Source organism: Symphalangus syndactylus, chromosome X, assembly GCF_028878055.3.
Source record: "Symphalangus syndactylus isolate Jambi chromosome X, NHGRI_mSymSyn1-v2.1_pri, whole genome shotgun sequence".
Taxonomy (NCBI): Eukaryota; Metazoa; Chordata; class Mammalia; order Primates; family Hylobatidae; genus Symphalangus; species Symphalangus syndactylus.
In genome coordinates, this window is record NC_072447.2 from 139,507,364 (window position 1) to 139,524,898 (window position 17,535).

General features: G+C 41.5%; 1 protein-coding gene across 1 annotated transcript; it reads left to right on the forward strand.

Moving 5' to 3' along the window:
- The first annotated feature begins 3,749 nt into the window (after positions 1–3,749).
- Positions 3,750–15,974, forward strand: CD40LG (CD40 ligand). The gene is made up of 5 exons (XM_055269143.1): positions 3,750–3,996; positions 5,857–5,988; positions 9,946–10,003; positions 11,932–11,994; positions 14,615–15,974. The coding sequence occupies exons 1-5, from the start codon at positions 3,841–3,843 to the stop codon at positions 14,989–14,991; spliced, it is 786 nt and encodes a 261-aa protein (XP_055125118.1). The 5' UTR covers positions 3,750–3,840; the 3' UTR covers positions 14,992–15,974.
- The last annotated feature ends 1,561 nt before the right edge of the window (positions 15,975–17,535 follow it).

Here is a 17,535-nt window from a genome sequence, read left to right on the forward strand (position 1 = left end):
TATGATAGATTAAGCACAGAAGAGGTAGAGCACAGTGGCTCATGCCTGTGTAATCCCAGCACTTTGGGAGACCAAGGCATGCGGGTCACCTGAGGTCAGGAGTTCAAGACCAGCCTAGCCAATATGGTGAAACCCCGTCTCTACTTAAAAAAAATTGTAAAAATTATCCAGGCACGGTTACGCAAGCCTGTAGTCCCAGCTACTTGGGAGGCTGAGGCAGGAGAATCATTTGAACCTGGGAGATGGAGGTTGCAGTGAGCTGAGATTGCGCCATTGAACTCCAGTCTGGGCGACAGAGTGAGACTTTGTCTCAAAAAAAACAAACAAACAAACAAAAAACATTAATAGATAAGACAGGAGAGAATTAGCCTTGGCACACGAATAACATGAATAAGCACAGCACATTTCGGGAAATAAAACTAGCTTAAAATGCTTGATGCTCAGGATTGAACCTGAATGAGTCATAGACGATGAGGAGAGAAATGTGGGCAGGGGTCAACTCATCTGCCATGTTAAGAATCGAGACCCTTTCCTCTAGTCTAGAGCTTTTCAGACATATTCAGGGAAAAGAACCCTTAGGAGGCCCTTCATACAACAAACAAAATACTGATATATTTAACTCTTTCATATGTGCTGGAAATAATTTTCCAAGCAGAAACTATGACTGTGTTCTGGGTTATCAATATAAAATCACAACCACAAGCATATTCACATCAAAAACAAACTGTTGAAGTATGATCCATTGTTTTTCTTATTTTTCCCTTGATATTTGCTAGAGATCAATCACTAGCTAGCAGAAAAGTAGTAGTAGAAAAGGGTGACCGATATTTAAGAAAATTCCATGTAAAAATAACTGAAAAATGAGACTTCAATCCACTAACTTAATTCTTTCTGTAAACTTAGAAAAAGATGGCCAATATTTGATTTTGGCTATAGACACTTGCATGCACTCCTATACATGTATACATTTCTTGGAAACTAAGTTTGATAATCATTTCTGGACATGTTAGGCAGCTGAAGATATTAAAAGGGAGCCCACTCCCTGTTAGGGAGAGACAGGCATGAGAGGTTCTGAGACAAAGGACTTCTGATGCAGAATCAGAAATCAAAAAAACAGCCTAAATTGGGAAGCTGGAAAGGTAGCCAATTGTGGCATTATGGTAGAGCACCAGGCAGAAGGATGAGAGAAAGAGAAGGCTTCAAGAATTGAGGTATAAGCAGGGCATTCTGGAGTCAGTTGCTGTCAGTGTGAAAGATGGATGGGGTGGGACAGAAAGAGAAACAAGAAGATAAGTTAGGATGGTACAATTCAGTAATCTACAAAAGAGAGGATATATGGGCCTGGAGTATGATGATGGCAGGGGCCATGGAGAGAAGTGGTGGCAACCAAGGTTTTTGGAGGAAGAAGCCACTGGGATTGGGGCAATCTGGGGCAAGAGAGAATGAAAAATCATGAATGAATCCCAGATCTCTGACTTGGGCAATTAGGTGGGTGGTGGGACCATTCACAGAGATATGGAGAATCTTAAGGGAGAACAGGTCTGGATTGGAATTAGAGTGGGGAGATAAATTAATTTTAGAGTATACCAAATGTGAGATGGCTTTGGAATACCCAAGTAGAGATTTTCAGAGGTAACTGTGCTTACAACTCTGAAGTTCAGGACTTCAGTTATAGATTTGAGATTTATCACAATGAAGGTGAGATTGAAACCCATGAAAGTTCATGAAACCCATGAATCACCCAATGAAATCATGGAGAACAAGAAGAGAGGGGAGGAGAGGAGAAGGGAGAAGGAAAGGAAATAGAAGGAATACCAAAGTTTTAAGGGATAGGAAGAGAAAAGAGGATAACATGAAGAAGGATTCTGAGAGGCAGAAGCCCTTAAGAATAGGGTGATATAGAATTCAAGCGGGGAGAGCATTCAGGAAGATGACAACAGGTTAATAGGTCAACAGAGTAATAGAGAGGTCACTAAAAATAAACTCTAACAAGTATTCAGCCAAAACTATTATTGAGCTAATAATGGTGGGATCAATTTCAGGGGAATATTGTGGGCAGAAGTCAGACTGTAGGAGGCTGGGGATCAAGAAGTTGAGGCAAGGAGGTTGGACAACAACTGTTTTTTCAAGTTGGTCACGTGAACAAATCTGTGACCTTCAGCCTCCCCTCCCTCGGGTCTTGGCTGAGCTGATTGCGGGGCCCCTGCAGCTCTGTCACTCTCAAGTTGTATAAAACTGACAGTGCAGAAGTCCTTGAGCCCATTTTGGCTCTCATGATAATTTTCCTTCAGTGGAACTAAGGTTACTTGTCTAAGAACCAAAGCCTCTGACTTGACATATCAAAGTTCATCACGTGCATTGAAGCCACCTACTTGGCAGAGGTAGTGAAAAGCTACATAGATCTGGGCCCAGGACAGGATGCTGGGGCGTGGGAGGGGAAGAAAGCAGGTGCTAACTATATAGATAGCATGCCTATCAGAGCAGTTTTTGTGTTTCCTATTTGTCTCTCAAAACAATTTTATAGGAATCATCGAAGCAATTTTATCATGGTTTCTAGACCAGGTTTGGATGTGAGGTAGGGATTTCCACAGCTGCTTTTAGTTTGAAGGAAATCTGATAAGATGGTGCAAAAGCACTTCAGAAATGTGTAATCCTACACACTTTGGTGATTCAATTCATTGTCAAAACTTAAGGTGTTTTTAATATTGTTACTGTTCATTTGGTTTTTACCAACATGTAAGGAGTTGGCAAGTATTTGTAAAACTCATGTCTTAGGCTAAATAAATTCCAAAAAATTCAGGATGAGAATTGTTTATTGCTTAATGTGTTTCAAATTTCTTTCATGCACATCTTTATTAGATCTTCACAGCAACCTATGGGATAAGCAAGACAGATGCAAGTGACTCCTTTGGTATGAGGAAACTGAGGTCTAAAGAGATGAAGTGATTTGCCCAAGGCTCATAGCAATTTATCGGTAGAGCAAAGACTAGAATTCAGATCTCTTAACTGCAGCCTATTTTCCCTATTCTGAACCGTTACATCAGCATCAACAATTATCTAATGGATTGAAACAGTGTACACAGGCAACTTAGCAACGTCAAGTCACTATTTTTACTTTAACTTCAATTCCAGAGTCTTGGCCTGATTTCCCTCAAGACCCTACTTATCTTTGCCTTTGCGAAATTTATTTTTCTTGCATTATCGTTCCAGCTAAATTTTATTTAATAACCGTCAGCATGCTTTTTTTGCTTTATGCCATGTAGGCTTGACCTGAAAACCTGCCAGGCTTTCATTGAGTTTAGTGATTAAAGAAGTAAAGTTTTGAGAAACAATTAGTTGATGGGACACCAGTCATAAAATCAATCCAAACTTTTGTTGACATGTGTTTCTTTCTCCATATACCAGGTTCCCACTTGGTATTAGTAAGATTGAAATTGAAATAAGTCTATTGCTGGTGGATGAATTTGTCACTTTCCTTGAAACTGGTGAACCCAAAAAGTTAGACAGTGATAGGAAAATACTGCCATTGTCTGTTAAGAAGTCTATGACATTTCAAGGCAAGAATGAATATATGGAAGAAGAAACTTGTTTCTTCTTTACTAACAAAAAGGAAAGCCTGGAAGTGAATGATATGGGTATAATTAAAAAAAAAAAACAAAAAACCTTTACGTAACGTTTTTGCTGGGAGAGAAGACTACGAAGCACATTTTCCAGGAAGTGTGGGCTGCAACGATTGTGCGCTCTTAACTAATCCTGAGTAAGGTGGCCACTTTGACAGTCTTCTCATGCTGCCTCTGCCACCTTCTCTGCCAGAAGATACCATTTCAACTTTAACACAGCATGATCGAAACATACAACCAACCTTCTCCCCGATCTACGGCCACTGGACTGCCCGTCAGCATGAAAATTTTTATGTATTTACTTACTGTTTTTCTTATCACCCAGATGATTGGGTCAGCACTTTTTGCTGTGTATCTTCATAGAAGGTTGGACAAGGTAAGATGAACCACAAGCCTTTATTAACTAAATTTGGGGTCCTTACTAATTCGTAGGTTGATTCTACCCAAATGATGGATGATGGTAGAAACCAAATAGAAGAATGGTCTTGTGGCATAATGTTTGTTGCCTAGTCAATGAAGTCTCATATTCTTGTCTCTGCTTAGGATCTTGGGATCTGGAGTCAGACTGCCTGGGTTCAAATCTTGGCCCTGCCCATACCATCTCTGTTATCCTGGGGCAAGCGCCTCAGTTTCCACATCTGAGAAATGGGGATGGTGTTGGTGTCCATTTCATAGATTAAGTGAGTTTAGCCTTGTAAAGAGTTTAGAAGGGGGTCTGATACATAGGAAGCACTATGTACGCACTAGCTATAATTATTTGCTAAAGTTCTGCTTTAAAAGTAAGCTATTTTTTTTATGGAGACAGCTTTTTTTCTTTTAAATTTCCAGCTAGACAAGAAGAGCGTCAATTTGATCTAAAATTTCATAGTGCTTCAGATTAACATAGACATGGATAAGTCCCAGAATTTGCAGTCTTTTAGTAAAAGTAGCGTTCTCTGTGTAATTCTTCGCAAACACTGATTGTAGTTGCAGGATGCTCAGTTTCCCTCTGAGATGTTTTACATTTTTAAATGGTTAGACTTGCAGGAACAAAAGGGCAGAGTAACTTAGCAGGCTGTTTTGCATTCTTAGGAAAAGAAAACCATCAGGATTTATTTTGTTTTCATGTATTTTTTCACTTCCACTGAGGAGTATAATTGGCTGGTGTTGACAAAATACCAATCATAGATGTAAAAGAGAAAGTTGATTAGTTTTCTGGCTGTTCCTAAAATTCTGGATGCCGGAACTGTGGCTAGAAAGCATCTGGATGATTGCACTTTATCAGGGTTACTTGAGTGTCCTCTCTTAGGATCCGGACCTAGAATTAATGTCATGAGATTTTTCTATCAGGGTAAGGTGAGGTTGTGAGGGCTGAAGTCATCCACTGGGTTATCCAAATATTAGGTTTCACTGCTGACAAAAGAGGGGGCTTCTGGTCTGGTTGGTTATTTGTGTTTGGCCTGATGTGCTCTGTCAATCAAATGTCTGGACATAGGCCTAGCTTCTAAAGGGGCAATAGTGACCTCAGTGGACTGATATTTACCGTACTATTTACATGTGTTCTTAATGACAGCAGAAGCTGCCAGCTAACTGAATCTTGTTTTGAATCTAAAAAATCTCTTAAAGCAAGAAAATGGTATAAAATTAGTTGATAATGCAAGTGAATTCTATACATTTAATTATTCTAAGACATTGGAAAATAAAATATCTTGTTACTTTGAGGATAAAAGATGATTTCTTTAAAAATGCAAATGTTTTCTACAAATACTAAAGTTAAAAGGGAGAGAGATGTAATTAGAACTCGTTAACTGACACATTGCAAATTAACTTCTTTTTATAAAGCACTGCATCACAAACACTAAAATGAAGTGGGCAAATTAACTCTGCAGAAAACTATTTTCTAGGCTGATGTTTATAATGACCAATCATTACTGAAGCAATGAGAAATGTGACAATTACAGAATATTGCTGCTCTAGTATGTTGAAAAAATGGGCATTTTGTAATGAACATTTAGTAGAATAGCTCTGATTTCTACCTGGAGTTTCTGATAACATGACATCTTAATTGCTGTCTTTTATAGATTTTTAAACTGCAAATACAAAATAGCAATCAGCCAATATAATAACTTATTATTCCCCATTTGTGCCTGAAAGTCCTCCTCTTGTTGATGCCATGGAAATGAATGTAGAGGCAGATATCATTAGCTGTATTCTCCTTCCGAATGACATTTATCATATCCTTGTTATTTCAAAATAGATAGAAGATGAAAGGAATCTTCATGAAGATTTTGTATTCATGAAAACGATACAGAGATGCAACACAGGAGAAAAATCCTTATCCTTACTGAACTGTGAGGAGATTAAAAGCCAGTTTGAAGGCTTCGTGAAGGTAAGGAGCTTAGTTGCTAGTAAAAGTGTCATTGAAATGTTTTACTACATTTGCTAGATCAGGAAACTGACAATGCCAATGTTTAAAGATTGGTTATAGACACACACACACACACACACATATATATGCATGCATATATAAACATACATGGGTGTGTGTGTGTGTGTGTGTGAAAAAAAAAAAAAACAAAGACACTCTCTGGGGAACATATATCCTTAGAGGTACAGTCACCCATATTTGTGAGCTTACATATGCAGCTACCACTAGGCAAAATGATGAAGTCCACCAAGCTTGGTTTTTGCATTTCTGTGTCTCCCCATCCAAACCTTGATGCTCTCCCACTGGGGACCCAGAGTCTGATCCCCATTTCCCAGGGAAGCAATAGCCATCGACAGCTGCCGTGGCAGCAGGCCACAAGTGAAGGGACACCTGAAGACTGGTAACAGTCTCTGGTGCTTCTCTGATGATGGAATTTTAGATGCCCTGACAGTGAGATCTTTCCCTTTTACTGGGGAGAGAGGTGAAGGGAATAAGTAACAGACATTCTCAGTGCCGCCCAAACCAGACTCCATATAATATTACTTGCTCATGAAGCCTGCCCACTCTATGGCCGGTCATGACCAGAGGCACAGAGGGTTCAAAGCCTTTTAGCCCACCAGGCTGGTAGCTAGCATGAAGTCACTGCAGTGACTGTGGCTTATAACAGATACCTAAAACAAGAATTTTTAGAACCTTTACATTAATTCCATTGTCACAGACATGGGGTCTAGGGGCTCTTTCTCCTGAGGCAGAACATCAAGAGTTCTTTCTGCCTATGTCCCTTTCAGAACACTGAGTCAAATACCCTTGGGCCTCGGCTCACTTAGGGGTCATTTCTAGGAGGCAGCACTCCACATTGAGGACAGTTCTGGGCCAGGTGGGTGGGTATCTGGGTAAACCAACAGGAATTAGTTCTCACATATAGAAGATGTGTAATTTAATGCAGGCGTAAAAGGTTTAAGATCTTATTTCTGATCTTATTCCTGCCCTCCTGTACTGTCACCGAGGTGCCATTTAATTCATTAGTGAAGACTCTAACAGCTTATTCCTGAGTCACCTACGGAGAACAGAATGCGGCTCAAATCCGCTGCTTGCTTTCAGGTTCTTTACACTAATCTAGGCTTTAGATGAAACTCCTAAACCCTTACTTTGCAAGACTGGCCGGCTAGGAAAATGATTTGAGTTTCTTCGGTTCTTCGAGGATTTGGGCCAGTATTACAGAGTATTGGAAGATGTTACCAGTTTAAATGTGAATAAAGGCACTTTCAAAACAATGGTTAATAATCCAAATAACAGACTGAATGTGCTTGGCTGTGTGCCTTTGGGTAAATAACTTCACCTTTCTGGGCCTCGGTTTTGTCATCTATAACATGAGAAGACAGATTATCTGTAAGGGCACTACCAGCTCTGACATTCTATAATTATGTGATAAGCCTTCAGTTCCCTCCAATGGCAGTGAGAGTGGCTTGTCAGTCCCCCTCATTTCTTACGGAGACTTTTACGATTGAATTGTCAATTCCTCACGTCATTATTTCAGGTTGGCTATGTATGTAAAGCTCCCAAAATCAGCTACCAAGCATAGGAGTAAAGAAAACAGTCAGTTTGGCCTCCCTGCTTATGCTTGTATGAAAAAAGTGACAGCTCCAAAGTTTCATATTCTTAAAAGGCAGATCTTCTCAGGCATGTCAGCCAGGGCCCCAGGGATCTCCTCCTTACATGCAACTAAGGATGCCCCTCATCTCTACTGCAGCAGGTGTGGAACCTATACCTAGGATTATGCACAATGAGTAGGTACAAAGTCCTCCAGCTACCCAATCCTCCCCCAATGACGGATCCCCTTTCCAATAAGCTTTCCCCCAAATTTCTCACTCTAAAACAAAATTTTAGACCTTGAAAAAACTCAATACGCCAATTATAGAATAGCTCCAGATTAGATTCATATTTTCTTGGCTAATGCTAGTAGGCTTTCTTTCTGGGCCACAGTCTGGCTGCACCTAAGCAACCTCAAGTTTGAAACTGGGGTCTTTGAATCAGGGCTTGATGGAGTCTTAGAAGTCATCAGATCCAATTCTCAATCCACAACTTCAGTCTTCTCTCCACCTCCTGACTAAGGGGTCATCCAATCTCTGTTTGCACATCTCTAGTGACAAGGAACTCATTATCTCTGGAGGCAGGTAGCACCAATCTGTCATTTTGGGGGAAAGATGGTATTCAGGGCTCAAGTGAGGGTAAGCAGAGGTATTATTTTGAATAGTATAATTTCATATTAAAACTTGCAACCCACCCCACCTCTGCTAGATGTTCAGTTCCATGATTATTTGCCCACCAATGCCTTCAATGCCTTTGAGAGACTCAAAGCATTTCTATTTCAAGTTAAAGGGCAACCTTTCCATACCTGCCACATGGAACTCCCACTAAGAGAGAAATAACTCATCCTGGATTTTCTGAAAGTCTACTTTAAAAAGTATTTCAGTTGAGGTGGGGAGTGAAGCAAGAAAAAAAAAAGGCTCTGGGGAGTGTGGCTGGGGGAAAGTTCACGGAAAGGCTAGGCTGGGCTCACGAAACACGAGCTTTGCTGAGTTCATGTTTTCATCTTGGCCAGGCCTCAACAGCAATGCAACAACTTAGCCTAAAAGTATCTTAACCTTGATCACCACACTCTACTTTTTGAAAAGACACTAAATAGTCATTTGTTTACTTGTGATCTCACAAACATTTTCCTGTCACCACATCTTCATAGTGCCGCTCTTCAGCTCAAATGGAAAGTTGAAGCTCTGGGGCCCATGTGAGCGTTCTGAGGCTCAGGTTCCCCTGGAGGCTCTGTGAACTACGCCCTTAAATCTGGCAACTGAGCTGAGCCTACAGCCAGCACTCAACAGTGACAACACAAATTCCTTCTGGAGGAGGAAATAAAAGGAAGAGTCCTGTAGACAACTGATTCCAGGAGTGGGAAGGAGCACAGGACTTTGATTATCATAAGATGTGAAAACACTACTGTCTTCTTCCCTTGTGCGCAGAGGATAGACAGATGGAATAAGCTAAGCCTGGCCTATGAATGCCATCTCACAGTTTCCACTCTTGGTTTAAACCTCAGCTTCTTTGGGTGACCTCATACTGACCAGTTAAGCCCTCCAGGCCTTTTGTTCAGTCTCTTTAAAATGGCAGCAATAGCCTTTATCATCTTCCAGCCTGTGTTGATGGAAGTTCCTGTTAGCTTCTTTAAATACCTCTAGGCTTCTTTCAGTTTATAAGTGAAAAGAAACCTTTTAAGAAGTGTCGCATTTGCCTTTGAACATCAACACCATTGGGAGATGACCTGTGTTTCTGAAATGCTGATTATTCTAAATAGATACAGTGCAACTATCAATAAGAGAATCTCTTCAGCCCATTGAAAGGGATAGCAAAATTTAAAATGTCTGAGGGTCTTTTCATAGTCTGGCATTTCTCCCCCAAGGTCAAACTTACTGTTATCTTTTCCTACAGGATTTCAGACCAAATTTATTCTAATAGATACACACTATGCTTTATGTTTAATAATATTCCATATACCAGTTCCCAGGGTAGAATCATCTCCCCATTCAGCATTATTTGTCAATATCTGTCAAAGCCAAGGAGGTTGGGGTCATAGGAAGGGTCAGGATCACAGTCTCTGGTCTGGAGAGAGCACTGGAATGGAGATAATAAGGCCTGGATTTTACTTCCAGATTCTCCCCTGGGCTTTCTGGGTTGTTGGCTCATCTGTCAGATCCATGGACTCCCAATTGGCATGATGGAATTAATGACAGGATCTGAGTCTATATGATAATCCTCACCAGAAACAGACAACAGAGTAATGACAGATGCAAAACGAATGATAATTTTAAAACCCCACAGCAGAGCCCTTGTCAAAATGACCTCTTGCAATGCTTCTTATTTTAGGGTATAATGCTAAACAAAGAGGAGAAGAAGAAAGAAAACAGCTTTGAAATGCAAAAAGGTAGGTTTGCTATTTACTAATTTCTATGAATGCCTAAAGCTAAAAGGAAGCTTTAAGCTGATCATATTGAACAACCCAGTGTTGTTGCATCAGGGAACTTTTAGCCCTGGAAATAAAACAGGAACACAGTTGTCAAATTGACACCTTCTCTAGTCCCTGTGATTTGGAAAGACTTTGTACATATATATTTATGAAAAAAGGATATGTTCCTTTAATGCTGATGATACCAAATCTGAAGAAATCCCATTATGTTAAATACCTTAATAGAAGCAACCATACAGCCTGATACCACCTACAGCGGAATAAGAAGACAGGAAAGTCATCATTTGGTAACAGTGGCATTCATCACTCATTGATAACAGTTTTTCATGGGGCACAGTGGCCGGTGGAGCCTCTGGGATCAAGGAGTGACAATGTCACAGTGTTCTATTATTTGCCCTGTTCTTAAAGTCAGAGCATCCTGAACATCTCAGGGTTGGAAGAGACCTTGAGAGTTCTCAAATCCAGCACCATCCTCACAACAAAAATCTCCTTGACAATAGCACTGACCGTCTAGCCTCTGATCAAACATGTCTAGGGATGAGGCACCTTCCACCTCATAAGGCAGCCTGATCTGTCTTTGAATGGCTCTAATAATACTAAGATTACTATACTACTCGAGAGAAGTCTTTCCTCCTCAGGTCAAACTTTGTTCCTATAATCTCCACTCACTTGTCCCAGTTCTGCTCTTTGAAGCCATAGTGAACAAAGTATAATTGCTCTCCTACCCAGTGGCTGTCCAGATATGGAAGACAGCAATCATGGCGGCCAAGCTTTGACTGAGCTTTTTCTTCTCCAGGCTAAAGATCCCTGATGTCTTCCACTGTTTCTCCTATGACCCTTTCCAGGCCCTTTCTTCTGCCACTCACCTCCTTTTCTTGGACACACTAACTTTTTCCTGTTCTTTTAGAATGTGGCACCGCAAACCAATACAATAATGCCTGAAGTGACTTCAGCAGCAGATTATGGGAAAGAGGGGGTGTTGTTAGAGAGAATATTATATCACAAAGTTGGTGAACATGATGTTATGGCTTCTGCAAATTTAATACACACAAAAACATACATACATACAGAGATAGAGATACTATTTTCTGAGGCAAAGAGAGCACTCAGACCTTGCCTTAACTGTTGTTCTGGATACTAAATGGTCATCCGACTTCCATGAAGGTTTTATCTTCAGAATGACTGCAAGATATGTTGAGTAATAGTACCACACTGTCTGTTAATTACAGAGAAATCTGAGGAAACAGTTTATGCAGATGCTGTCTAGAAGTCTTCAGGGAAATGATAACATTAACCAAACTGGTCATTTAGGTCATGTAATTTAACTCAACATTTATAGGGCACTTACAAAGTGCCCAACATCAGGCTCATAACTGGACAAAAAGAAACTTCCACACAGTCTCTGCCCTTAGAAGATTGGCACATCTCATTAGGGAGCAGGGCTTTAACACAAGAAATAATTAAAGATAGATACAATAGTTCGGCCAGTTGCTTGACCAAATCAGAAACCATAAGAATCTTACTAAGTGTGCAGACTTTGGAGCCCACTAAAATCCCCAGTGTATGGAGTTGTTCCTAAAAGCAAGATTCACGGTATGTTTAATGAAGACCAGTGTTTTTAGCCTGTGTCAATCTATGCAAAATGGAATCGAGTATTGATCAACTGTTAGGAGAATGGGATCGATGGAAACAGCCAATTCAATTACTCAGATATTAGAAACCAACTTTTCCTTCAGTGGGGGAGATTTCAGACCATTTTATCTTTCCTTTTACATAATCTATTTTTGCACAGTCTCTATTACACAGCTGTAGAACTGGACCAGATAGTTTTGTGGGCAGTTTTTGCATTATATTAGCCTGACAGTTTGTTTTTGGTTTCATTTCAGGCGATCAGAATCCTCAAATTGCGGCACATGTCATAAGTGAGGCCAGTAGTAAAACAACATCTGGTAAGTCACACAGCATCTGAGCGGTAGCCACCCAAGGGGAAAGGCTGGGATGCTGAAGTCAGGTTACCTAACGGTTAAACTCCTCTTTTCCCCTGGGACCCAATTTACAAACCTACCCCTACACTTCTCCTATTCCCTTCTTTGTCTTCAAAGTGAGTTCAAAGGCAGAGATGGGACTTAGAGGGACAAAAGGAGGTGGAATGCAATCTCGATGTTCTCATTATGTTCTTGCTCAATGGCTGATTCTAAATGATGAATTACTGGGTGGAGGGACCATTATTCTGACAACAGAAGAAATGGCAGGTAGTGACCTCCTGACTGGGAGCATCCCTCCTCCTAACCCGTCTTCACTGTGTGGAAATGGGCCTCATGGGGTATTTCCTGCCATCTGTCAATCCCTGTATGATTAAGCTCAGCCTCACTGAGGCCAGCCTCAGGGAAATTAAAGGTAAAATCATTCTGTAAAGATCAATAGGTCCCAAGACGTTAGATTTTCCAATGAAGTAACAACAGACGACATATTGTGATCTTTTCAACTCTGAACGATTTTATTTCCATATACGTTCTGCTACCATTCTAGCCTTTAGATATTTTTTCCCAAATGTGCACCTTGCAATAACTGGTGCCGGAGAATATGTAGTATCTGATAAATGGATGGAAACATGCACGCTAACATAAAGTCCCCCATCAACATAAAGGCAAGAGCGTCAGAGGAGTCTTTGAAAAATTCAACAGAGTGCTCCGGAATGGAGTTCTAAGCAGTGCATGTGTGTGTGCGTGTGTGTATGTGTGTGACAGAGAGAGAAAGAGAGACGGATAGAGAGAGAGAGAAAAGACACCGCTTCATCTCTGAAGTGGCTTGGGCTTCTCAGTAGGTGTAACACATGGACAGTTATCATTATCATGGATCATGGTACCAAAGTAAGAGCACCGAATATGGAGTTTTTGAACGCTGGGATTCAAGGACAATGACCACCGCTTGCTGGGTGACCTTGAGCAAGACCCTTTACCTATGCAGCAGTTTTCTACTTCACCTACTTTACAGGGTAGCTTTGAGCATCAAATCAGCTAATGTGGCTGAAAGTGATGCTGTCGAGTGCTGTACAACCGTAAGGTGACACTACTTAGTTTACTTCACCATGGCTTAGATGTCAAAAGGGTGACATAAAGCCCCTCATTAATACCAGTTAGTTACACAATATTTAATAATTTTGTCAAGTACCCCTTCCCTCTTCTGAATCAGATGACAACAACAGAGAAATCTCCTAGAAGAATAGCTTCCCACTGGTCTTTTTTCGCCTGTATCTAAACCCTTGATCTTGGATATATTTCATAGAGCTCAGATTCTCCCAGAAGGCTTGTAATGGATATCAGTCCTACAATATCTTACAGTCTGCATCACAATAGGTTTCCAGGGGATCAGATGGGAAGACAGTAACATTCCACCCCCACCCCAGTCCCAAACCTCTTCTTCCTACCTAGCCATGCTGCTAAAATGTTGCCCTACATCCCACAGCAAGTACTAAAATTAGATAAGGACGTACCAAAGTAAACTTACCGAACTAAAAGACTGAGAACCTGCCCTTTTTTTCTCAATAAAATGGTTCAAAAGGGCAAATATTCTAATGAAGCATTGTTTCTGGAGTGGTCTGGAGGGCCCAGATCTGTCAGGCATTTCAGGATGCCTCCCTATTAGTAAAGGGCGAGCCTTAGCAGGTGGGATCTTGTGCCCTGATAGACCTAAGACTATCGAATACGAATTATTTTTAAAAAAGCTCAAGGAAGCAAACACATTAGTACTTTCACTTTTCCTCAACCCTCACCCCCATCAGTCAGTCTAGCTTTCTGTGGGAGCTGAGATTTCAAGTCGGGTGCACACACTACTTTGAACCCACTCAACATCTCAGCCGAGAAAATGGCACACTGTTGGTGGGTACTCTGGCTTAGCCACAAGAATACTGGTACTTTCAAGTTGGTGGCGCCCACTACAATGGGAGATCAAAACATACCGTGAAATAAGCACACAGTTTATTTTCATACTTCCTTGCCTAATTTTAGTCCTTGCTGGGGGAGGCAGATCAGGTTTGCAACAGCATGATCAGGTAGGAAGAAATGGGGTCTTTTCTCTGTGCTGAGGCTGAGCCAGGTAGACTGACAACTCTCTGACTTTGTAAAATTCAAGGCAAGCAAGGTATTCATGGTAATATTAGCAAAAATTTGGTCTGAGTAATTTGGTATGTATAATTTATGATGTCAAATTTTGAAATCATTTGTGCCTTCTTAAGTTCAAGACAAATTGGCTATAAGAACTCTAACGAGAGAAAGAAACTCACTGTGATCTCTTACTTTATTTAATCTTTACAAGTCTCTGAAATATGCTCCAATATGAGCCCCGTGTTGCAGATGAGGAACTGAAGCTCAGGGAGATTTAGAGACTTGCCCAAGCTTAAATAGAGCCTAGATTGGAACATGGCTCTGTCTGACTCTGAAGCCCATGGAAGGGGCCTTCAGAATCCATTCCTATACAAAGCCAATATTCAACATTAAACTATATTTTTTGTCAGAATGTGAACCATGCTCTGCTTCACCTCACCACAAACTTTCCCTGTCTTTGTAACAGTGTTACAGTGGGCTGAAAAAGGATACTACACCATGAGCAACAACTTGGTAGCCCTGGAAAATGGGAAACAGCTGACCGTTAAAAGACAAGGACTCTATTATATCTATGCCCAAGTCACCTTCTGTTCCAATCGGGAAGCTCCGAGTCAAGCTCCATTTATAGCCAGCCTCTGCCTAAAGTCCCCCGGTAGATTCGAGAGAATCTTACTCAGAGCTGCAAATACCCACAGTTCCGCCAAACCTTGCGGACAACAATCCATTCACTTGGGAGGAGTATTTGAATTGCAACCAGGTGCTTCGGTGTTTGTCAATGTGACTGATCCAAGCCAAGTGAGCCACGGCACTGGCTTCACATCCTTTGGCTTACTCAAACTCTGAACAGTGTCATCTTGCAGGCTGTGGTGGAGCTGACGCTGGCAGTCTTCATAATACAGCACAGCAGTTAAGCCCACCCCCTGTTAACTGCCTATTTATAACCCTAGGATCCTCCTTATGGAGAACTATTTATTATACACTCCAAGGCATGTAGAACTGTAATAAGTGAATTACAGGTCACATGAAACCAAAACGGGCCCTGCTCCATAAGAGCTTATATATCTGAAGCCGCAACCCCACTGATGCAGACATCCAGAGAGTCCTATGAAAAGACAAGGCCATTATGAACAGGTTGAATTCTGAGTAAACAGCAGATAATTTGCCAAGTTCAGTTTTGTTTCTTTGCGTGCAGTGTCTTTCCATGGATAATGCATTTGATTTACCAGTGAAGATGCAGAAGGGAAATGGGGAGCCTCAGCTCACATTCAGTTATGGTTGACTCTGGGTTCCTGTGGCCTTGTTGGAGGGGGCCAGGCTCTAGAACATCTAACACAGTGGAGAACCGAAAAACCCCGCCCTGCCTCCCTCTCGGACAGTTATTCATTCTCTTTCAATCTGTCTCTCTCCATCTCTGTCTTTCAGTCTCTCTCTCTCTCTCTCTCAACCTCTTTCTTCCAATCTCTCTTTCTCAATCTCTCTGTCTCCCTCTGTCAGTCTCTTCCCTCCCCCAGTCTCTCTTCTCAATCCCTCTTTCTCTCTGTGTAACACACACACACACACACACACACACACACACACACACACACACACACAGGAGTCAGGCCATTGCTAGTCAGTTCTCTTCTTTCCACCCTGTCCCTGTCTCTACCACTATAGATGAGGGTGAGGAGTAGGGAGTGCAGCCCTGAGCCTGCCCACTCCTCATCACGAAATGACTGTATTTAAAGGAAATCTATTGTATCTACCTGCAGCCTCCATTGTTTCCAGAGTGAACTTGTAATTATCTTGTTATTTATTTTTTGAATAATAAAGACCTCTTAACATTATCGTTGTTGTTTGAGTACCTAAAGCTCCCAGCCAGGTTGGGGAAAGAGGAAGAATTTGGAGGGAATTTTCCCAACCTTTGTGATGTTTTCATGAACTTTGCTCTCAAGCTACCTACATTATAAAATATCTTGTTGGCAGCACACTTTCTGGAAGTCTGTGACAGCCTTTGATGGATGATGTGCTAGCCTATTCAGTAAAAAGCAATCTAGGTCTTTATTCCCAGCTTCTTCTGAAAGTTGCAGGAGATTGAAAGAACTTTTTTTTTTTTTTAGTTTTTAGTTTTAGGGTACATGTGCACAATGTGCAGGTTTGTTACATATGTATCCATGTGCCATGTTGCTGTGCTGCACCCATTAACTCGTCATTTAGCATTAGGTATATCTCCTAATGCTGTCCCTCCCCCCTCCCCCCACCCCACAACCGTCCCCAGAGTGTGATGGTTTTTATTAATCACAGCCAAGTGAGGCTGGAGGGGGTCCTTAAATAAGGAGCAGTGGCATAGCTTATTAATAGCTGTCTAGGTGGTTCTACTTAGGCAAGAGGAAATGGAGCTGGGAAAACCTGAGGGGAAGGAAGTATTGGCCCCCCAGTCTTCCACTGAAGTCAATGGAGCCATTTCTTGTCACCTCCAATAGAGGAATTTTTCATGTAAGAAACCCAGAGTGGCGTGTTCATCTTTACCGGGTAAGTCCTACATGCTCACTGTTGCTTATCTCCCTGGGCTCATGGTTTTAACTTAGCAGCACCTTCAAGCCGCTAATGCCATGCCTTTTGTTCTCAACTGTCTCCTAGAATTTACCTGCATCTCCAAAGGGTGGGCCTAGTTCCTCAAACCCAATACATTCCAACGGAACTCTTAATTTTCCCCCCCACACAATGGGATCTGTGTTCAATGTTTCCCATTCCAATGAATGGTGCCTTAATCCACCCTGTTTTTCAAGTCAGAAAACTGGTTTGACTTCACTCTCATCACCACCATGTTCAATCCCTCCAGCCTATACTCATTAACCCTGTCTCTTAAGTAGTCCTTAAGTTAATCTACTTCTTTCTATCTCTACTATTTCTATCCTAGTCCCAACTATCACCATCTCTCTTCTGGAATAGTACAACAGCCTCCTAGATTCCCTGCCTCCACTCTTGCTCCCTTCCATCCATTCTCCATGCACAGCCAGTCCCCTGCTTCTTATGAACCTTGGAATAAAGACCAAAATAATCAATTTCATCTCCTGCTGCCACCTCTCTCGGTCTCTTAAGTTCTAGCCCTCAGTTCCTCTAAGCAAGGTTACAAATGCTTTCCTACCTTAGGGCCCTGGAATGCTCTTTTCTCTTCTTGCAAGACCCATTTCTCTCCCCCACTGCACCCTGCACTTAGTAAGTGCTTCACAGCACTTATCATGGTTGAAGTTTTCCCTACCATGCTGTGAGCTTCTTGAGGACCAATACCTTGTCCCATTCACCATGATAACTTCAGCGTCTACCACAGGACCCAGCATTGAATTGGCTCTTTATTTGGTGCATGAAGGAATAAATGAATGAATAAATACAGCTGCTTATAACTCA

Bases quoted from the DNA above. Each gene is read 5' to 3' on its own strand.
- CD40LG (XM_055269143.1), top strand. From the start codon at position 3,841: ATGATCGAAACATACAACCAACCTTCTCCCCGATCTACGGCCACTGGA. The intron at 5,989-9,945 runs GTAAGGAGCTTA...TTCTTATTTTAG, and splicing joins AGTTTGAAGGCTTCGTGAAG to GGTATAATGCTAAACAAAGA. The intron at 10,004-11,931 runs GTAGGTTTGCTA...GTTTCATTTCAG, and splicing joins CAGCTTTGAAATGCAAAAAG to GCGATCAGAATCCTCAAATT.